Source organism: Empidonax traillii, unplaced genomic scaffold, assembly GCF_003031625.1.
Source record: "Empidonax traillii isolate 1590-97213 ecotype Southwest subspecies unplaced genomic scaffold, ASM303162v1 scaffold15:size5535645, whole genome shotgun sequence".
Lineage (NCBI taxonomy): Eukaryota > Metazoa > Chordata > Aves > Passeriformes > Tyrannidae > Empidonax > Empidonax traillii.
This window is the reverse complement of record NW_020955208.1, coordinates 1,234,444-1,255,815: the sequence shown is the minus strand read 5'-3', so window position 1 is coordinate 1,255,815 and position 21,372 is coordinate 1,234,444. Positions and strand designations below refer to the sequence as shown.

Here is a 21,372-nt window from a genome sequence, read left to right as displayed (position 1 = left end):
TATTTTATTTTCTTTCCTTAAACACTGGCAGAATACTGTGAGTCTTCTGAAATTTCACTGACGTGCCAGGAGTTCTTACAAATGAGGTCTCTCTTGACAGCTCTGTCAGAGGTTTTTACTGTATGTTACCTGAGCATGCTGCTTTAAAATTATGGATGTTACTCATAATGAGGAACCTCATCTTTAATTACTTGCAGGCTGAAAAGGATTTCATCATCCCTCTGTAATACTAATACTTCATCCTGTATATATTTCAATACTAAGCATTATTAAAAAACTTGCCCACTGTACCTTGTGCCATTGCAAGGCTTTCTTCCTCAGGCCATAATTTCCTGCAGCACCTTTAGAGTCCTCACTCTATTTTTATAGCTCATGATTCTCCATGGATATTGATTGCCACGTAGTCTTCCTTTTTAAAAAATAATAAGCATCAGCAATTATGACATCTTCAGCTTCTGTTGCATTTTTTATGCACCATATAAATATTCATTAATCTTCAAAATATACCTGAGAGGAAAATAAGCAGTGAGAAGCAAACTAAGTCAGTGGGAGAGAGGCAGAAAGAGACTTATCTGATCATTGCAAGTATTGCAGAACTCGGACTAGCACAGACAAGTTCTCTTTGAGAACCTTTTTTTCACACTGCAAATGGAGCTGTGCTTTGTAAGACGATATTTAGAGAAAAGGTATTTAGAGAAATTATTAGGTAAAAGTTATTATGCAAAAATTAGAGAATCACAGAACTGCTTAGGTTTGCAAAGACCTTAAAGATCATCAAGACCAACCATTAACCCAGCACTGCCTGTCCCACCACTAAACCATGTCCCCAAATGCCACATCTACACGTTTTTTAAATACCTCCAGGGAGGGTGACTCCACCACTTCCCTGCACAGCCTCTTCTGAAGAAATATTTCCTAACATCCAATCTAAACCTCCCCTGGTGCAACTTGAGGCCGTTTCCTCTGGTCCTATTGCTTGTAACTTGGGAGAAGAGATCAATCCCCACCTTGCAACAATCCCCTCCTTTCAAGTAGCTGTAGAGAGTGATAAGGTCTCCCCCCTGAGCCTTCTCCAGGCTAAAAACCCCAGCTCCCCCAGCTCCTTCTCATCAGACTTGTGCTCCAGACCCTTCACCAGCTTTGTTGCCCTTCTCTGGATACACTCCAGCCTTTAATGAAATAAAATAGTGCAAAACACCCTGAGCATCCAAAAACCAAAATGAGTTATTCAACAGTGGATTTCCGTGTACCTCGAAGGACAATGGAATTATACAAATAATAATTTGTGCATTATTTAAGACAAATAACATCAAACAGGCTAATTTCCCTTGCTGAGAGACAGCCTGCCTGCAGAGAAAGGAAAGTTGAAAATTAGATACGACTTTTTAAGGTTTTTGATAACATTTAATGCAACATTCTGATAAGCAATAGGAGAAAAGCAAAGTGGCAAACAGTCACCATAACACAGGTGCACAGTTTGTTAAAAATATACTAAAAGATTACTACTGTCATTAAACACAGACAGATCTTCTGCTTGGAATCCCAGAGGGTCCATTCTGATTCTAGTCCATGCTTATGTTTAGTCAGACAACAAAGCAGAGATTTTGCAGGCACTTTGAAGGACAAGATTAGAATAAAAACGATCTTTCTAACCAAAGAACTGCACCAAGCCTCCAAAGGTGAAATTCTGAAAGGGGAGATGAAAAATGCTTGCACTGAGGAGAGGTAAATCATTGGAAGAAATCATCCAGGGAAATGTATGACAAGGCAAGAGCAGACCTATGCCATTTACAGCTGAAATGTCACACCGTGGAAGTTTTAATCTTTTAAGGCTTCAGTGTACACAGAGCTCTGGAAGTCCTGACTCACCAAGCAAGCAGATGCAGGACCCACAGACATCCTACTAACAGTTACTCAGAGTTCATGACGTATCTCACATTCCACTGAGGCGCTGCTTCTGGAATGACCCCACTGCACACACAGGCTGTGGAATGTGGAGGGTATCAGGCAGAATTTAACTCTATCCATCTTCTCGAGGAAATCGGCTCACAGGATCTGACAACGCAAGAGCAACGTGTTCTAGGAGCGCAAACATGCTGCTGGCATGTACCTAATGACTACAGAATATAAAAGGAATAAAATTAGCCAATTCTATGCACATTTTCTGGTTATTATCCTTCCTTTTTTTCTGTTCCAAAGGTTTGCATAACTTGGAGTCATTTAAAAAAAAATGCCACATGCTCTAGACAGTTCTGCTGTGTGTTTGCTCCACTTTATTATCCAAGGAAACACAAAGATTTAGACAAGAAGAGTTAAGTAAAGAGTCCAAAAAGCATTAGGGTTTGGATTACCATTTGAAACGGTGCCAAACTTTGCTAATGGCAAGACTGAATTCCCACACGCCTGCAGACTGATAATTCTCAAGCACAACTCATTTTTCCTCTTGGCAAAAAAAAAAACCTGCACCTTTGATACAGTCACCTCAGCCAGCAGATCTAACTCAGTGCGAAGCCACAGGTCAGCTCTAGACCACAAGTGAAAAAAGACCCAAGCTATGAAATCAATCATCTGCTCCCAACAAGTGTGAGGGCACAGTTAGGATCAGACCCCAACAATCTGGCAGCTTTCAACATCTCCAAGAAGAATTTGCAGCAATCTCCTCCTACTACTGAGATTTATCTTCGCAGAGAAATGAGGGGGGAAAGTCTCTCTTCTGCTAAAGGGAGGTTTTGATTCCCTTTAGCTACTAAAACCCATCTCTCCTGCCTCTGTTTTGGTCTGCTATCCGAGTTTTAGTATTATTTTGGCCTCCTTCCTTGGAAATGCAGTGAGCTCTCTGTGGAGTTTGCCTCGGTTCCCCTCTCAGACAGATGTGATTAATTCAGTGTTCAAGCTCTTGAGTTAATTCTCTCATTAGATCACTTTCCTTCTTCATGGAATGATTATTCCCACAGGAGAAATGAGAAAGACTGAAACAATATTGTGCTAGTATCTGACACATTGCATCCAGGATGTTTACTTTAAATCAAATTGCCTGGAATTGCTCCAGATCTGTGGCTTAAACACAAGAATCTTCTAAGTGGTGGGGAACTGCAGCCCTGCATGTTGCACAACATTCCCAGTTTAACTGGAATTCCTCCAAACTTCCTGCTAGGTAAGTGTACCCAGAACACAAACCTCTCCAAACAAGTAGGTCAGATGACAGGATCCTTTCATCCTCAGGGCATACTCTGGGACTGAAAAAGCTTTTTCCTCATTTTATTACTTTTTATCACACACCAATCACCTTTCCACCTAATGCTACTGGGAAGGTGAAGCCTGGAGCACGCAGCACCGAAATATTGCCGGTGCTCCTGAGATCACAAGGCATTATCTGTGTGTTACTCACTGGAAATGGCGCATTCCCTCTGAAGGAATGGCTCAGATGTGTTCCCCACTTTTGCTGCTGCCACGTGGCTGGTCTTTGGAGGGCAACACCCCCCTCAGCTGGACACAGCCCGTGCCTCAGCACTTCGGGTGAGATGTGGACACTCAGGAGAGTTTCTCAATAGCCACTCCAAGAATGCTAAACCTGTTCCAGACTGGCAGCTCTGATGGCTGTCACCCGAATGCCACCATTACCCGAAGCCATGTTATAGTGGAAGTAATATAAAACCTTAATTACAATTTCCAAAACAGACAAAAGAGTTCACAAAGGTTTCTAAGGATGAGAGGGAGAGGAGAGGCATTCAGCATGGCAGTGAGCTTTGCAGTTTCCCAAGCCATTAACAGTTCAGCTGAAAAATGTACAGATCCATCACCACCTTGCTGATAGTGTGAAAACTTAAATGTTTCCTCACAAGCCATACACTCTGGGGCTGCCTGTGCAGAAAGATTAACTTTGGGGACCCCTCCTGCTCTCCATCTCTAGGTCAATTCCAGTTCAGACCTTTAGTCTACACACATATTCATCAAGATTCATTAACCCTCACAGGAATGAAGGTAAAAGCTCTTGGGCCTGGCCCAAACCTGCCAAGAGAGAGTGTTTTCACACATGGCTTGGGAAATGTGTTACCTCACTGGGAAGCACACTGTGACCCACAGAGATTGGAAACCTTCAGATCCTGAAGGGAAGCTTCTTTATCCACTAAAGCTTTTGTATCACGTGAAAATGTAAGCTGATAACAGGTTTATGCGGGTATCTAATTAGAATCTAGTGCCTGTAGCTCATTAAAGGCTTTCGGCTGGGTAGACAACACAATAACTAGTCATTATTATTACCATTGGGGTGATAATGGGGTAACCAATGTTTTCTTCCAGGAATACCTTACAAGTATCTTCTGGAACCCTCTTCTGCCCCCCATGTTGCACTCACAGCCTGCCTGTGAGTGTGTAGTTGGGGTGTTTTTTTTCGGTGGTAGGTTTGCCGGTGTGGGGGGTTTTTTTGAGACTAAAAGCTCTCCATCTGCATGGAGTTCATAAAAAAAAAAACAAAAAAAAAAAAAAAAAAAAAAAAAAAAAAAAAAAAAAAAAAAAAAAACTTGGATCTAACAAAGATCTCGCTGTAACGGAGGAGGGGTTCAGCACCCACACATCCAACGGCTTTCAACCTCACGTTTTTGGTAATGTTCTAATACATCATCCTGCGGTCCCGCTTTTGCGAATGTTCCAATACATTACCCTGCAGTAACAGCGGCACCTGCAGGATTCGGGAAAGGCAGCAAGGCATCTCCCTCGACTCCACAGATCATCCGAGGCGTCTGGAAGGGTTTTCCTGAGAAGTCTTCAGCCAGTGAAACCAGAGCAGCCACGGGTCTCTGCGGGATAGGAATTTTTCAAGAGAAAGCCTGAATAGCTTGTTTGGTTCCTGAAAATCTACTGTGTGTTTTGGGAGATGCACAACAGTATAAGGGAGCATTAGCCCCATCCAGTACAGCTCCTGTCTGGTCACAGAAGACGCCTTCTGAAAGCAGTGCCCTTCCCTGGGGATGGAACCATCCAACCACATTAACACAGCACAGTCCTTTGGGGCAAAATTAGCCATCTCAGCAACGCTGTTTTGCGTCCATAAATTTGGTGCAATGGTGTGAAATCCTAGTGCTGGCCGGGAGTCCAACAGCTGACATCAGCCAGCGAGCAAGCCACTGGCATTTAGGAGAATTCTAAGCCTTTTATTCACAGGCCACTTCCGATGAATAAAATGTCAGCGCGAGAGGGGTTTGGTTTCTTTTACTGATGTGTCAAAGAAAGAAAAAAAGCTTCAATGCATTTATTAGCCGAGCTTAAAATTTGTACTGAGTTATATCAGCATGCATCCAACTATGTGTGCTTGCAGAAACCTTGTTCCATCCATATCTATGTTTTTTTATGGATAATTTTTTAAGAACAACTTGAAATGTAATTAGAATGTAATGCTGATGAACAGAGAAACCAACAGGCCCCAGAGGGTATCACAATTCAAGTTCCTTCCAGAAGTACATTTTAAAGTTATTACAATGAAACCCAGAATCATGAGAAAAGCCTGAGGGGCTGTGACCATTGTAACTCTGAGCAGACATGTTTTTCTTTCCCAGCCTCACAGTAAATAGATATGGAAGCGTTCCAAGCGGCTCTCTGATTGCTTTTTGCTTTGGCTGGATGTCACGCTCCTGGAACAGTCGTGGAAAACTCAGGAGGGATGCTTTTCTCTCAGAATCGGTGCCAGCTCTGCCAGACCCAGTGACCGCGTGCGTTTAACTCAGTATGTGATGCTCATCCTCTGTCAGTGCTCAGGCATGCAGTGACTCAGGGAATTATACAGACTGAGATGGAAGCAAGCTCTGCCTCAGGGTCAGCCCTGACTTCAGTGACCCACAAGGTGCTGCTACAGGACACTGATGAAACATCTGTGCTGGAATGAAGAGGAAGGCCCAGAAATGGCATGACACTTTGAAGAAAGGGGATGCTGGGCTGGATCTGCTTGTCACGCTCCTGGAACGGTCGTGGAAAACTCAGGAGGGACGTTTTTCTCTCAGAATTGATGCCAGCTCTGCCTGACGCAGTGACCACACGCGTTTAACTCAGTATGTGATGCTCACCCCCTGTCAGCGCTATCTCTGGTGCCACAGCCCTGAGCTAAGGACAGGCAATGCCCCCACATCCCATCTCTGGGGTTCCCTAGACAGGCACAAATGTGGTTTCTCCCCAACACTGCCAGGTTTGTCCCTCACAGGCACAGATCGAGGTGGGTTGGGATCCAGTTTGCAAGAGCACGACTGAGGGGAATAGGACTGAGGGACAGAAATTATGAAGAGAGTGAGTAAGTAAATTACCCATCGGGGGACCAGTTTTAACAACAAGCAAGCTCCCCGCGGAGCAGGCAGCGAGCACAGGGCGGCCGGAGGTGCGCCCGTGTGGGAGCATAAGGGCTCCTCATTTTAGAAAGGACGCTGAGCGCGTCCGGCGAAGGGCAACAAGGCTCGTAAAAGAGGTCTGGAAAAAACGCCTTACGAGGAGCGGATGAGAGGTGTGTGCTCAGCACAGGGAGCCCTCAGCAACAGAGAGCACCCTCAGCAACACAACGAGCCCGCCATGCCCAGGCCGAGCCGCCTCAGCGGGGCGCGCGACCCCCGCGCGCACGCGCCCGCGCGGGCGGCGCAGGCGCGTGCGCGGGGCCGGGGCCGGGCGGGAGGTGCCGGTGCGGCCGCAGCAGCAGCAGCAGCAGCAGCAGCAGCAGAAGCTCCGCGATGGCGGCGAGCGCCGCGGCGAGCAAGGGCGGCCCCAGCCCCGGCTCCTGCTCCAGCTCCGAGCGCCACGCCCGCCTCCTCCTGGCCCAGATCAACCGGCTGCGCGCCGGACAGTGCTTCTGCGACGTGCGGCTGGAGGTGGGCCCGGAGGCGTTCGCCGTGCACCGCCTGGTGCTGGCGGCCAGCAGCCCCTACTTCGCGGCGCTGTTCGCGGGCGGCATGAAGGAGTCCGGGCGGGACGTGGTGCGGATCGCGGGCGTGGAGGCGGGCACCTTCCACACGCTGCTCGACTTCATCTACACAGGTGAGGGCTGTGGCGGGGGCTCGGGGCGGGCGCCCGGCGGCCGCAGGCTGGAGCGGGGCCCCGCTGTGGTTTGGTGCCCGCAGGGGTGGTGAGCATCGCGGAGCACAACGTCCAGGAGCTCATCGTGGCCGCCGACATGCTGCAGCTCACCGAGGTGGTGGAGCTCTGCTGCGAGTTCCTCAAGGGGCAGATCGACCCGCTGAACTGCATCGGCCTCTTCCAGTTCTCCGAGCAGATCGCCTGTCACGACCTGATGGAGTTCACCGAGAGCTACATCCACGCGCACTTCCTGGAGGTGCAGGGCGGGGAGGAGTTCCTGGCGCTCACCAAGGAGCAGCTCGTGAAGATCCTGCGCAGCGAGGACCTGAGCATCGAGGACGAGTACCAGGTGTTCATAGCGGCCATGCAGTGGATTCTGAAGGATGTGGGGAAGAGAAAGAAATACGTCGTAGAAGTTCTGGAGCCTGTCCGATTCCCTCTGCTGCCAGCACAGAGGCTGTTAAAGTACATAGAAAGTAAGTGAAAGAAGGAAAGAAAGGATATCATGTGAGGAAGCCATGTGTTTTTTGGAGTTACTGGGCTTTGATGGACTTTTTTTTTACACTCATAGCACGATGAGTGAAAATACCTATAGCAAATGAGTTCTATTTTTTAACAAACAAGTACAGCTTACTTTAAAAACTTGCTTTTGAAAAAGCCGTATAAAAGTAGGCAACCTTGATTTGTCTGCTGTTTTAGGAGAAGCTATTAATTTTTCTACAGCTGAGTTGCTTACTGCCCCTAACTTTTCACTGTGCCTGTTTTATTGTGCTTATTTCCTCCAGGTATTCCAGATTTCAGTCTTCGGGTGGCCCTGCAAACTCTGTTGAAAGAATATTGTGAAGTCTCTAAATCTCCCAAAGAGAACAAGGTCAGCAGTTTTCTGCAGGCTTCTAAAGGTCGTCCCCGGAGGAAAGCCAGGAAGTACCTTTATGCAGTAGGTTAGAATGTGGCTGTTTGAACCTTGTAAAGCAAATGAAGTAGTATCTCATATTACAGTACTAAAGAGATACTGGATTTTTTTTTTTTTAATCAAAATATATAAAGATAGCAAAATGTTTCATCACGGCTGAGTTACCATGATAGCTGGTTTCTGCTTAGAATTGCACAGAAGTCCAGCGTTCACGTTTCTTGTCATTATGACGTGGCGTTCAAAGCCCAGATTTGCTGTCTACTAAAAGTAATTTGCCTTGGGTGGAAAGCTGCAAATCAGCAGAGGATTTACCCAGGGTTCTCTGCTGGAATGGTACATGCAAATTCACTGCACCCTTTGTTCTTCTGAGAGCTGGAGTTCTCTCTGTCCAGGATACTTTGGTTCATGTGATTGGGGTACTTGATATTGCAAGTTTTCAGCAGAGCTTTATATTGGAAAGGAACGCCTTTGTTTCACCTTGGGGGAAGTAGCACCAACTTGGATAGCAAAGGCAGTTGGCTGCTCCCTGTTTTACTGAAAACATGAATTCTAATATTTGTGGCAATATGGTGTCATCTCAGCACAATTTCCACGACCCTCAAGCCAACCTGTCTTCCTTGTGAGCTGAAGAAAACCAAGCTATTGTTAAACCCCAGTTCCTACTAAAAGGGACTAAATGGCTGTCGCTGTAATTTTTTTTCCAGTGGTTTAGATATAGGAGCATGGGGATGAGCAAGAAGCTCTTACTCAGCCGTGGTCTTTCCCCTTACTTTGCAGGTGGGTACACCCGACTGCAGGGAGGACGCTGGAGCGACAGCAGAGCCCTCAGCTGTGTGGAGAGATTTGACACCTTCAGCCACTACTGGACCACGGTGTCCTCTCTGCACCAGGCCCGGAGCGGGCTGGGGGTGGCTGTGGTGGGAGGAATGGTCTATGCCATTGGAGGTAACAGCTTTCTTTGTTACACGGACACTGGACAACTCATGGATGGGGATTTTTTTTTTATTTATTCTTCCTGTCAGTGGTTCTGAGGAACCCAGCAGTAGATAATACAACTTTTAGGTATAACTGGGGTTCGTTCGTTCTCTGCCTTGGTTCTCTGCCATCACTGCTCTGTGAATGTCTGTTTGGGGTCCTGTCTTGGCCAGTTTTTGCCAAGCAGCTTTCCCCTCAGGGTGTAGCATCTCACAGGTTACAATATGGACACGTGCTGATACACTAAGAGATGTTGGCTATTCTGAGGGCTTTGCATACCCCCACTAATAGAATCTCTTTTCTCACCTGTAGTCTGGCAGAAGCCCCATAGCATAAAAGGCAGTAGCACAGGACAGACCACTTGTGGTGTGCATGCCTGGAAAGGCTCGTTGTGTGTGTTGGCACACAAGGATGTGATGAGTAGCTCTACCAGCCCATCACTCAAGAATGCATATGTGGACTTGTTTTGTCACCACAGAACATATTCTTTGGTCCTGACAACCCTGGCAGTTGTGCTGCAGAGTAAAAGATGTGCAGCACTGTAGTTGTTCGTCCCTCTGATGTGTTCAGTAATGTTTCAGGGAGCTGTTGATGAAAGCGGTTCCTAGTGATGATTCAGTTCTGGCTATAAACAAGGCTTTTGCTACGTTGGCCATTTGGCTGAAAGACAGACCTTGTATTCCAATGTTGCCTGTCCTGGAAGGAGCTGAAGAATGTTTCCATATCTGCAAAACATTTCCCCTGTCTCTGTTCTTGCTCTTACTGTGCAGGTGAGGACAACTCGATGATTTTCGACTGTACGGAGTGTTATGACCCTGTTACCAAGCAGTGGACAACTGTGGCTTCCATGAACCATCCCCGCTGTGCACTGGGAGTGTGCACCTGCTATGGGGCTATCTATGCTTTGGGTAAGTTCTCTTTTTGTTTTCTAGGTGGAGTTAATTTTAAAGATTCACGAAACTCGCAAGCAGATTTGATCTTAAATACTACATCTTGGTGATGCAAATTCGCAAACTTAAGTTTTGAAAACCAGCTGTGTCCATAAGCATCAATATACCAAATCTTTGTGGATTAGTTATTGTTTATAAGTTATTTCCATTGTAGACTGACTGTGTGCTGGTTTCAGAATTTGTCATGGAACAGTGCACTGTATGCCAAACATGCAGCTAAAACACAACTTCATGCCCTTAAACTCCTTCCTGTGTTTGCTGTTATTTGCAGGAGGCTGGGTAGGAGCAGAAATTGGCAACACGATTGAAAGATTTGATCCTGAAGAAAATTGCTGGGATGTGGTGGGAAGCATGGCTATGCCCCGTTACTGCTTTGGGTGTTGTGAAATGCAAGGTGTGTATTGTTAAGTTTGTATCCATAAACAGTTACAACAGCTGTTGGATTTTGAAGCTTCATGTTTCAGTCATGAATTCTTCCATTGTCTTGTACTGAGCTGTCAGTTGCTTGTGCTTGTGCTTCGCTTGTTTGTCCTTCTAGTACCATATTTCTAATTCTGCAGAACTCAAAGACTGTAAAGTTCTCTCTTGTCTTCTGCCTTTTATCTCATGGAAACAGTTTTTCCTGATACTGCTTTTATTTACCTTCCATATTTGGGTTTGTGTGTGTTTCTTTGTGACAAGCTGAAGAGTTGCTACAGGTTATTTTAAGACACTCATGTCTAAAGACTTGGTAAATAAATGTGCCTCTTAAGTATTTGATTCAGGCCTGGTCAGCATTTGCAACCTTCTGAATTCCTTCCCCTGCACTTAATTAATGTTTGCTTTCATCAGAGCTTCCAGTGTTGAAGCCTCAAGTTGCTCATGCAAAAGCTTTATGTGCTCTGCTACTGAACAAAGGGAGGTTTTTCTGTCACTGTTAAGCCATGTTAACGTCAGGCTGAAACCTTTGTTGTGACAGTCATTTTCTGTCTGTCTTTGTATTGTGAAACCTGAGAGAGGAGAAATTCTGTTCCTGCAGGTTTGATTTACGTGGTTGGTGGCATCAGCAGCGAGGGAGCAGAGCTCCGCTCTGTCCAAGTCTACGACCCGATATCCAAGCGCTGGTCTGAGCTCGCTCCCATGGGCACCCGGAGGGCGTATCTTGGTGTGGCTGCTCTCAACGACTGTATCTACGCCGTGGGAGGCTGGAATGAATCTCAGGATGCGCTTGCTAGTGTAGAAAGATACTCATTTGAAGAGGTATGGCAGAGTCCCTTCCTTTCATAAATGCAGATTGCATCAGATCTGTGTAAGATGCTATAGAGGGATCTTGCTTCCTTTCTTTGAAAAGAAAAACTGGAAGTTCCATTTCCTTTTCACTACTGGCTGGTGATCTTGAGTAAAACAAAGCTTTTGGTGGTCTATCCTGACTAGTTGTTGTGGTTTAACCATGCTCAGATATACTGTAGGTTGGTAAATACTTGCTAGGGTTAAGATGAGAGGATAGATTCCTCCTCTTCAATAGAAAAGTCAATAATTTGAATAGAGGGAAAAAACTCACTGAAAAGTTGAGGATCTTTCTTCTGCATCAAAATGGTGTTTCAGCATGACTAAAATAAGAAATTATTCCTGACTGTTACTGCTTATGTTTTTATGACGCTGTTTGGAAGAGTAGCTACTGTTAAAAACAGAACATAACCCAGTGAGCCAATCTGTTTGCCTTTTGAATTCAATCTAGTTTTACTTATTTCCCACCTCAGGCTGTACCATTCTCTGTTTTGGAGACAGACTGCATCTTGCAGTGACTGAAGAAAGGGAGGGGTACAGACAGTATGGGATCTTCTCTTTAGTGACTGACACGATTTGGACTCCCCTTGTGAAAGTGTCGTCAGTCCTAGGTTGATAATCCTCTTGATACTGTACACATACCATATTGGAGCCCGTGAAGAGCATACACAGTGTTCTTTGGATCTGTTTCAGTCTTTAAGCTTTAAAAGTCATTTTTTTAGAATGGGGGCTTGCCCTAAAACTGCTTGTTGACTCTCACTTTGTCATTAGGAGAAGTGGGTTGAAGTCGCTCCAATGAAGATCCCAAGAGCTGGTGTGTGTGTGGTGGCTGTGAATGGACTCCTCTATGCCTCGGGAGGCCGAGCTCCCAGCCCTGATTTTGCTGCTCCGGTAACCTCTGACTCTGTTGAAGTTTATAACCCTCATATGGACAGCTGGACTGAAATTGCCAACATGATCACCAGCCGCTGCGAAGGAGGGGTGGCTGTGCTGTGAAACACAGAGAAGGACACTCACTGAAGGAAGGAGTAAAATCTGCCTCCTCAGATCTCCGGTTCCATTGGCCAGAAACCTCTTTTTAACACAGGAGCTGCAGTGGAGAATTAGATCAGAGGGATTTTCCCGAGCAAAAGGAAAAGCCCTTCAAAGTAAATTGGCTTATCCAGTGTCTGTCTTGGGAAGTATTCTGTTAAGAGTAGGAATGCCTCTTATAACTGGATTAGGCTCACTGAAATAAACGGTGAATTTGCCCTGTAAAAATCTGAAGCAGTAATTCCAGCACGTTAGAGACGTTATTTGGGTTGTTAACTCTCTCAGGTGCACCAAAGCTGGCATTTCAGCTGCCCTTGCAATCTGGAAGGGGGTTAGCTATGGACAGCAAGGAGTTACCTGGAGATAAGACCAGGTGGGCAGTTTGGATGGCATTAGCTGTCTTTTTCTGGTGGAAAACGAGGAAGAGAAGATAACATGGGGGAAGCTTGGTGTTTCTTGTCTCTACTTAAGACCTTGACACATTTGAGCCTCTTTTCTGCTCCTGGACATTAAATATGAATTGGATATTTACTTTCTGGCTACTCCACTCACTTGGATGGTGAGTGGCTGAGAATTTCCTATTTTGGAAGGTTATCCTCACTGTTCTGATAATGTCATTCCACTTCAGCACTGGCTTTTCTTCTCAGTGGTATCAGCATTGACAGTAGAGCTCCTTTTTGTGTAAGGTCTGGTGAATTTTAAATGGAAATGCTGTTCCTTAGGTTTGCTGTTCTCTTTAGGACTGCTCTTAGTAAAACAACTTAGGGAGAGCCTTTTGCCCCCATTTTTTTTTTCTCCCACAGTTAAATGTGCTTTTACCCTGTGTGACACATGCTGAGACTTGGCATTGGAGTATTTGCTGTTCTACAAGGCACGCACTTTCACCTTCACTACATCTCGTGCCTCGTCCCAGTTTGAGCCAGTGAAGCTTTCTGTGATAGAATCAGCTGCACTCAGCATTGAAGTGATGCCATCAGTGATGCTTGAGGAGTTTGTATTTAGCCTGGATACATCCAGTAGAACAATACTACTACGAGTTTGGAGGTTTTTCCTAGATTCCTTTAAGTAACGAATTTGAAGTTGCTTTTTGCACACTTGTGACTGCACAGCTGTGGATGATTTGGAAGGAGCCTGAAGTGAGGCTGCTTGAACTTTATGATAGACAGTGTTATTCTGGAACACAAAACCGCAACTGGAATGTCACTAAACAGGAAGCCTGCAGTGTGTAGACAAAGGAGCATTCATGCTGTGTAGGTCAACATCCCCTGTGTAAAATTAACAAATTAATACAGGAATCAAATGCCCCAAGGTGAGTGTTGCAGGTACCTTAAGAGTCTAGGTTTTAAAATCTGACATAGGGTTGGGCTAAAGCGTGCTACATGATGGAGAGTTTCTTTCTCTGATTGTTCTACAATCTTGTGTGTGCTTTTACTTCAGAGGATTTCTTATATGTCTGAATTAATGTCTAGTTTTTTCAAGTATAAGCTTGTATTAAACAGCTTTTCATAATAAAATGTGTTTTCAGAACTGACTGTGGAATGCTCTTGAGCGGGTTGCTTTCATATTACAAAGAGTTGTATCACTGCCACTGTGATATAATAGCTCCTTCTGTCTTTTTACTGGAAATCCTATTTTCCAGTAGCACATTAGAGAACGATTGGTTATAAACTGTGACTGCTTGAATGATGCAAGTAACACCTTTCTGCAGTAGAACACTCACATATGTCTGTTCTCAGTGTAAAATCACTCAGACTTCTTGGGAATCTGGCTGTCTTGCCAGCTCTGTTCAGCCCTCTGTGGGATGAAATTACAGATACTATTTCTTGAGCATTCTTCTTCACATTTCGGGGTCTTTTGTGGGAACCACTGGAGGAACATTACCTTAGCTGTATTTTATTAGTTTGGGAACTGAGAGTTCACTTCTGATTCCTGCCCATAAACTTCCTGGTTTACGGAGCTTGAGGGAATCTGCAGCTGTGTGGAGTTACCTTCTCCAGGTTCTGTAGCTGATTACATCATGTTTTAATGGAACTTGGTGGCTGATTGATTATGGTCTCTGATACTCAGCACCTCTTTCACTGAATCAAGCCAAAGGCAGGGCTCTACTCTGGACCCCTCTTAAACAATGATGTGTAAGTAAGAAAGAACAGAAACATTTTAGATCATAAACTCAATTTTATTTCCTTTATATTCAGAGAGCACTGACGTATATTTTTGCTTCAGAGGGATGATGCTGTTACCATACAAAAGTTGACAGGTTGCAGCAGTGAGAGGCTGGTGTACAGAGCTGCTGTTTCAGCAATATCACACAAGATGCCTCTATCTCCAGGACAGGCAGGCTTCTCAAACCTCTGCTCTTCGCAGAGTGAACAGATAAAGTCTAAGTGACAATATGTGCTTTATTCTGTGTAGAACGATGAAGATCAGCGATTTAACAACTATGAGGACCATCTGGTCCTAAAACCACGTGTGGATGTCACTTTTCAGCTTTCTCGGATATTACACTGTACTTAAAGACTTCCAGTTAAAAGCTTACAATAAATATGTTCACATACAATTTCATGGCTTTCCAGAGGTACCTGAGACCAGAGAAGAGGATCCACCTAACTTAGGCTGTGACTTCTGCTGAATGATGTACAAAGGCCACCTGCTTCTGCAGGGGTTTCAGTAACAGGCCCATCGTGGAGGGTTTGCGGATTACAAATCCATCTGTACCTGTTCTGGGAGCTCACATATATGGATTCTCAGGAAGGAAAAGACACAAACTACTTTCAATCCCCTTAACTAGTCCCTTAGTGCCAGCACTGGAGTCCTCATGTCCTGCTGTACAACATCAGTTCGCAGTGCTTTAATTTAGGAGTGTGGCAGATCTTCCTGGCTGTGTTGCATGCAGCTTCCTTTGCTGGGCAGCCCTAATTCCAAACAAAACCTAGGAGCAGGTGGCCCACATATCCTTTTTTGTTTTAGTAAGCCTGAGCAGGAAGTTGACCTTCTGTCTCCTCTGGTGCCTCATCAAAGACACAAAGCTCCACCTTCAGCTTTCCCCACTCCAGCAGAGCAACTGAATGACACATTTTAGGCGAGTGCTGACCTTGCCTTGCCTTGCAAACAAACCTCACCTGGCCTTTCTTACTGACTCTGCACTGAGCACTTCCTCACACAGCACCCCTGGAGTGTTCAGGCTGGATGGAGCTCTGAGCAGGGGGGTTGGAACAAGATGATCTTTAAGACCCCTTCCAACCCAAATGATTCTGTGATCCTCAGGTGAAAAAGGAGTCTTGTTCCAGAGCACAGGAACTGAACATGGATGTGCTTGCGCACAGTTCTCTGCTGCTGCTTTAAACACCAAACTAAAAACTGCTTTCACCTTGTTGCTGTTTATGACCACACAGTTGTCCTCCTCACCTAAGAACATGATCCCACATTATAGTTAAACCAGATACTTTAATAACTCAGCCTACAGCAATTCATACCCACATCATTCTGAATCTCCATTTGAAATTCCTAGGACAGCAATATGTCGTTCAAGAGCGATTCCTTGTTCTATGGATAAGGACAGACTCCGCCTTGCCTTGGAAGTCATTGCTATTTGCAATCCTTCCCTCCTAAACTAGCTAGAAAATCAGTAGGAAAATCAAGTTTCCTTTGAGAGTAAGCATCTTGATCCCTGCCATCATCACTTTTAAGCACAAATCAGTTCTTTATTTCTCCAGGAACTCCACTCAAATACCTTACTGGCAGACAATATCTTTTCCCTATCGATTTATCAGTTTGTGTTCTGCCAGCTATTTCTGCCTTCAAGTCTCTGCTCCTCTAAAATGAACTTCAGTGCTGCAGTGGCCAGCAGGGACGACACCATCACCACCGTTCCCCACACCCTCAGCCTCCGAAACCACCTCGGGTACGGGGGCAGAAGGGCGACATCATAATGCAGGGCTATCCCCAGGGCCATCACCAGCATCACTGCTCCCAGGGTGGCATCCTTGAAGAGCAAGGCCTGCCAGGCCAGCACGGGGGGCACGATGCCGTTCGCCAGGTTCAGCCAGTCCGGCTTGGCCGGGCTGCCTTCAGGGAGGGCAAAGCCCCATCTCATTCCCCCCAGGAACGAGGCTGTCACGGCCCCGTACGTCACCTGAGCAAAGGCCACCTCGGGGTAGTAGGAGCCCTGCATGGCCATGGCCAGCGGTGCCATCACGAAGGGAAATAGTCCCCCCAGGCTCAGGTAAAGGGCTGGCTTGGGAGCATCCTTCAGGGATTCCTTGCTTTCTTGGGATTCTGCCTCGGATTCTGGAGGTTTTTTCTTCTTGGAGGCGGGCAGAGAGGTGTGAAGAGCCTGGAGCTGGGTGGCATAAACTGGTTTGAGGCTTGGAGGTCTCGAGAGAGGACACACATCCCTCTGGAGCCAGAGGCCGAGGGAAGACCAAGTTGTTTTATTCTTTGCACAGAGCAGCAGCCTGGGACCCGTTAACTTCTGGAGCTGCAAGCACAAAACTTGTCCTGAGCACCACACAGTGCAGGCTTACAGACCTGCAGCTACCTCAGCCACCTGGGGAATATTGTACCAACTGGTTTTCCAGGTCAGGTCACATCACAGCTGTCCTTGCCCTTGGATTTCAGGTGTTTATAACTGAACTGGTGAAGGCACCCCATGCAGCTGATGAAGAGCAACTGGGCTCTCCAGAGTGAGCAAGAAAACCTCTACTCACCGCAAAAGGTTTGTACACCCACCCATCCTTCCCCCCACACCTGCATTCTTTAGGCACTTTGAAGATACACCAGTCCCTTTCAGAACAAAATGTAAAATACTTTCCTGCACAAGCAGGACAAGGTCACCCCAGCAACAAACTACTCTCCCTCGCTGCTCTATCAAAAAGTGAGAGGAAAAAACACCTTGAGACAATAAAATATAATTTTATGAAAGAAACAGCTTTGTCTAAAAGTGCTGGAGAAAGCAGGAGCTCTCCCAGAAAAGCTGAGTGATAAAGGTGTGGCTACTCTAACTGAAAGCCACTTTTTTTTTTTTTTTCAAAGCTGCAGTTTATATACTTTGCTATTTTACTTCTAAATAAAAACAGACAGCAAAAGAAAAGCTTAAGTAACTTACTCTGAAAGATGTGTAGAAGCAGCACCGTTGTATGAGAGGAAACATATTTGTTTCACCGACGTCCTAAAACCAGAAAAAGTGAGGACAAGGTCTGAAGCTGCTGAACAGGTGAGTTTCTTATGTCCAAAGTCTACACTTATCAGATGCTCACAGGGTCAGGTGTATATTTAAAGAAATATATATATATATTATCATTTCTCCTGGAACTCCACCTCATTGGCACATAACACCTCTTCCTTATTGATTTATTAGTTTCTGCCCTGCAATTTATTGCTGCCTTCACTTCCCTGCTCCTCTAAAATAAGCTATAATATATATAATACATGTACTCAATCCGTACTGGGCCACTACAGAGTGGAAAGGCGATCCCCTCCCAGGCTACAGGTAAGCTCCCTGCCGGAGGATGACACTCACCACGGAAGGCAGTTCCCAATCCTGCTGCTCCGGGGAAGGACGGCAGCTCCGCGCGGCCAAAGGTCACAGAGGGAAGGCGGACAGGAGAACTTTCACACCCCAGAGGGAGAAGCGGCCCCGCCGCCCACGGGCACCGGGCAGGACTCCCGGGCGCCGCCGCCGCCCCGCCCGCGCTCCCTGAGGCGGCTTCCGGTGCCCCAGGAAGCGCTCCGGCGGCGCCCGGCGCTCAGCGCTACCGCTCCGGGCGGCAACGGGAGCGGCCCATCGCGTTCCGCCTGGCCGAGGAAAGGCCAACCCGAGCCGAAGGCAGCAGCGCCGCTCACTCTCAGCCCGAGGGCCGCGGTCGGTCTGGTAGAGGAGCGACAGGGGCCTCTGCCGCCCGTGGAGTTGCGAGGCGGCGCGGCCGCTCCTCCTTTCTAAGCTCCGGCATCTCCGCAGCGGGCCAACCTCCCACAAGCGGACTACAGGTCCCAGCGTGCCCCGCGGCTTCCGCCCGGCCGTTCTGCAGGGCGAGGGGGCGCGAGGCCTTCTGGAACTCGTAGTCTGCGGCGACTTCCGCCAGGCTGCGGCGAGGGCGGCGCGCGGCGCGGGCTGTGATTGGCGGGGCGGGGGGCGCGGGGCGCGGGGCGGGGGCGGGCGAGGGGAAGCCGGGCGGGGGGCGTGTCCCTTCCGCGTGCTCGGCCCCGCCCCGCGCGCGCGCCGGCCCCGCCCCCTCCGGCCCCCGGCCGGGCAGGGCCGGGCGGCCATTTTGGGCAGAGCTTTGTTATGGTTGTGGGGCCGCCGGAGCCGCGCCAGGGCCCGCCCGGTGAGTGCGGCCCCCGCGCCGCCCCCGCCGCGCCCCCCGCGCCCCCCGCGCATTCACCCGGCCCCCGCCGCCCCGCCGTCCTCCCCGCCGCCCCCCGCGGCCGCCGCGGACTCGGCGCGGCCCGGGAGCGGCCTCCCGCCAGGCCGGGTTTCCCCCCCCCCCCCCCCCCGCGCTCGGTCCCGCGGCCGCGGCGGGTCCCGGCGGGGGCAGCGCGGGGGCCCCGCGGGCAGGGCCAGGCCGGGCCGGGCGGGGGGAGGCCGGGGCTCCGCGGGGTATTGTTTCTTTGCTGAGCCGGGAAGTTCGCGGCGCTGACACTGCCGGGGCTCAGCTCCTGTCATGGGGTCGGCCGGGAGCGGGGCGGGCCCGGGCGGGGGGTGAGTGCCGGGGTGGGGGGGGGCCGGGCAGGGGCGACCTCGCTGCCGGCTGGAAACGAAACCAGCCCGGCCGCTTCCCCTCGGCTCCTCCCGGGCCGCGCTTCCCTGCTCCCCCGGCGGGAAGGGGCGGTCGGGGCCGGCAGTGACACGTGTGCCGCGGGCGGCCGGGGCCCGGCTCGCCCTGCCCGCTGCCCCAGCCGCGCTGGGAAACTTGTCAGGTGCCCCCTTGCTGTCCGTTCGCAGGGAAACAGCGCCCGGCCCGAGCGTGAGGTGGCTCTTCCCGGCGTGGAAGTTATTCCTGCGCGTCCCGGTGTGTTTTGTGCCCCGTTGGCCTGAGTTTTTTGGCGTGGTTTGGCATAAACGGCCGTGGATGGACTGGGTCAGAATTTGAGACTTTGGATTTAGTAACGAGCTGTTTTGGAACGATTTTAGAACAGTCAGGGGGTGTCTGCACAAGTTTTGGAGTTTTTAAACAGCTTTAGGGGAACGGTCGCTATTTAATTCCTTATAAGTAATGATGGAATGGTTTAAGAGGGTTGCTCAAAAATCTTTTTTTATTAACATGACCAGGTAGGTCAGCCTGCCTTTCCCCGCCCCCGAGGTGTGAGTGACACAAGTGTTAGTAATGTTGATAATATTCTGAAACGTTGCGAGTGCCTGAGCAAAGTGTGGAAACAGCAACGGGGGGGAATGGAGATGAGATAAAAGCTGAGATAATTGAGGAGCCATCAAGGCTGAGTTTACTGTGGAGCTGACATTGCTTCTATAAAAAATGTTAGGTGTTATGAAAAAAAAGCTTATGCAAATGTTGCTTTCATGAATGACTGCGGCTGGTATTTCAGCGAAAGGTTCCCTTTGCTTATCCATTTGGAGACCGGTATTTCAAACTTCCAGACTCTGACTCAGGAAGGAAACAGGTGTAGAGCAGTGGTAGGAAGAAATAAAATTCCCCAGATTTAAGAGGAGCAGCTTTTGCTTTTGCATTCTTTCCCATCATTTCTAGAGAAAAGTCTCTTAAGAAGAACTTTTTTGAAGTTTTGAGTTTTTGTCTTTAGAATAGGAAGGCTTCAGGTGATACTTCCCTATCTTTCTTTTCTCTCTCTCTTTTTTTTTTTTTAACAGCTATTAGTAGCAAAGTGCAGCCTCTGCATTTTATATTCATCTGTTTTATAGCCTTAATCCTATATGACACAGAAGTTTCCATTGCAGATATCATAGGAGGACCTAAAGGGAAAATATGCAGGGAACAGATGGCATTTTAAAAGAAAGCAAGTCCTATTTTTTTTCTGAGGGTGTCTCAGAAATACGAGGAGCAGAACGCAGATGTGAAACACAACAAATCAAATGGAAATGCACACTTTCTGAATGTTAGGAAAAATACTTTTACTTTGGGAATATTTGCAGGGTATGGTCACCTTGTCCCACAGTTGGGACTGTTTGTGTACACGTGGTGTTACTGCCTCTTGAGATTCCTGTTTTAAATTAGGAAATTAAGTCACCAGAGAAAAAATAATATGCACTAGCATTTTTCATGAAGTGTAAACAGCATTTCAAGGGGTGTGAGATACTTATTTTTAATACTGCAAAACGCTGTGGTTGGATCTGTGAATTTCTTCAGGAGTGTGAGGTCTCAGATAATGTTCTCCTTGCCTTTACAGAGTGAGCTAAAACCATTGGCTCGGGAGTTAAAATTGCCTCTTTTTTTTTTTTTTTTTTTTTAAAGTCAGTGTTACGAGTTGTTTGAAGTTAGTTGTGTAACTGCTGAACTGACTGGGTTGTGAAGTGCAGTGCAGGGCGTGCTTTGTTTGTTTGTCTGTACGAAGAGGTGGGAACGGGGCTGAGCGTTCAGCAGAGCTGAAAACACGAAGCACCTCTCTCTCCGCTGGAGTGCTGGCTCTGCTCACACGGACACAGGTTTTCCTCGTGGCTTTGTACAAACACAGAGTGGGGGTGGCCCTTGCTCCAGCTTATCCAGGGAAAGGTCACAGTTCCTGAATTTTGCAGTCGGTGAGGTCGGTGTGTGCACAAGGAAGTTTGTTTAGGATTTTTTTTTTTTTTGTAGAGGGCGGGAGGGGTTTTAGTTTTTGTTCTGCAAACTCAGCGATGGAAGCAGACGTTTTACTGTCACTTATTGTAGCCACCGGGATGCCAACTAAATCACGTGGCTTTGGTTTCAGCAAGAGTGGCTGAAGTGCGTGTGCTCTTTGCTCCTCAGATTTGATGAAAAGCAGGGAAAGTTGACAGAAACGTGGTCCTGCTCAGAATACTCCACCGATGCCAGGATGTTGTTTAACTTGTGGTGCTGTAACTTAATATGTTCCTGTGAAAATGTGCCAAACCTTTAAGGAGTTACTGTATGGTCAGAAGATAAATTTACATTTTTGGGAGGGGATTTAGGTAGAGATTGATAGTGGCTAAGTGTCCACCGCCCCGTGGATGTGTGTGCAAACACTGTGCAGACCTCAGAGTTCTAGGGCTGTGAACATGACAGT

At 47.6% G+C, this 21,372-nt stretch overlaps 3 protein-coding genes across 5 annotated transcripts in view; 2 read left to right on the top strand and 1 right to left on the bottom strand.

Annotated features, from left to right (window-relative positions):
• Positions 1 to 6,694: 6,694 nt before the first annotated feature.
• Positions 6,695 to 13,719, top strand: IPP (intracisternal A particle-promoted polypeptide). Its single transcript, XM_027893325.1, has 8 exons — positions 6,695 to 7,008; positions 7,092 to 7,523; positions 7,833 to 7,988; positions 8,738 to 8,905; positions 9,706 to 9,843; positions 10,157 to 10,279; positions 10,904 to 11,124; positions 11,923 to 13,719. The coding sequence occupies exons 1-8, from the start codon at positions 6,705 to 6,707 to the stop codon at positions 12,145 to 12,147; spliced, it is 1,767 nt and encodes a 588-aa protein (XP_027749126.1). The 5' UTR covers positions 6,695 to 6,704; the 3' UTR covers positions 12,148 to 13,719.
• Positions 13,720 to 15,607: 1,888 nt separating this feature from the next.
• TMEM69 (transmembrane protein 69) lies at positions 15,608 to 17,790 on the bottom strand. The gene is made up of 3 exons (XM_027893380.1): positions 17,702 to 17,790; positions 17,288 to 17,350; positions 15,608 to 16,660 (listed from the first exon to the last, which is right to left on the bottom strand). The coding sequence occupies exons 2-3, from the start codon at positions 17,330 to 17,332 to the stop codon at positions 15,950 to 15,952; spliced, it is 756 nt and encodes a 251-aa protein (XP_027749181.1). The 5' UTR covers positions 17,333 to 17,350; positions 17,702 to 17,790; the 3' UTR covers positions 15,608 to 15,949.
• A 620-nt stretch (positions 17,791 to 18,410) lies between these two features.
• Positions 18,411 to 21,372, top strand: part of GPBP1L1 (GC-rich promoter binding protein 1 like 1) — a 29,365-nt gene continuing 26,403 nt past the window's right edge. For 2 of the 3 annotated variants that reach the window (XM_027893339.1, XM_027893357.1), the window contains exon 1: positions 18,411 to 18,506. The gene's annotated coding sequence lies outside the window, so the exon portion shown is untranslated. The remainder of the gene's footprint in view (positions 18,507 to 21,372) is intronic. The other variant, XM_027893349.1, reaches the window with a different exon arrangement.

Bases quoted from the DNA above. Each gene is read 5' to 3' on its own strand.
- IPP (XM_027893325.1), top strand. From the start codon at position 6,705: ATGGCGGCGAGCGCCGCGGCGAGCAAGGGCGGCCCCAGCCCCGGCTCC. The intron at 9,844-10,156 runs GTAAGTTCTCTT...TGTTATTTGCAG, and splicing joins TGGGGCTATCTATGCTTTGG to GAGGCTGGGTAGGAGCAGAA. The intron at 11,125-11,922 runs GTATGGCAGAGT...CTTTGTCATTAG, and splicing joins AAAGATACTCATTTGAAGAG to GAGAAGTGGGTTGAAGTCGC.
- TMEM69 (XM_027893380.1), bottom strand. From the start codon at position 17,332: ATGTTTCCTCTCATACAACGGTGCTGCTTCTACACATCTTTCAGA. The intron at 16,661-17,287 runs GTAAGTTACTTA...TTGTGCTTGCAG, and splicing joins GCTTCTACACATCTTTCAGA to CTCCAGAAGTTAACGGGTCC.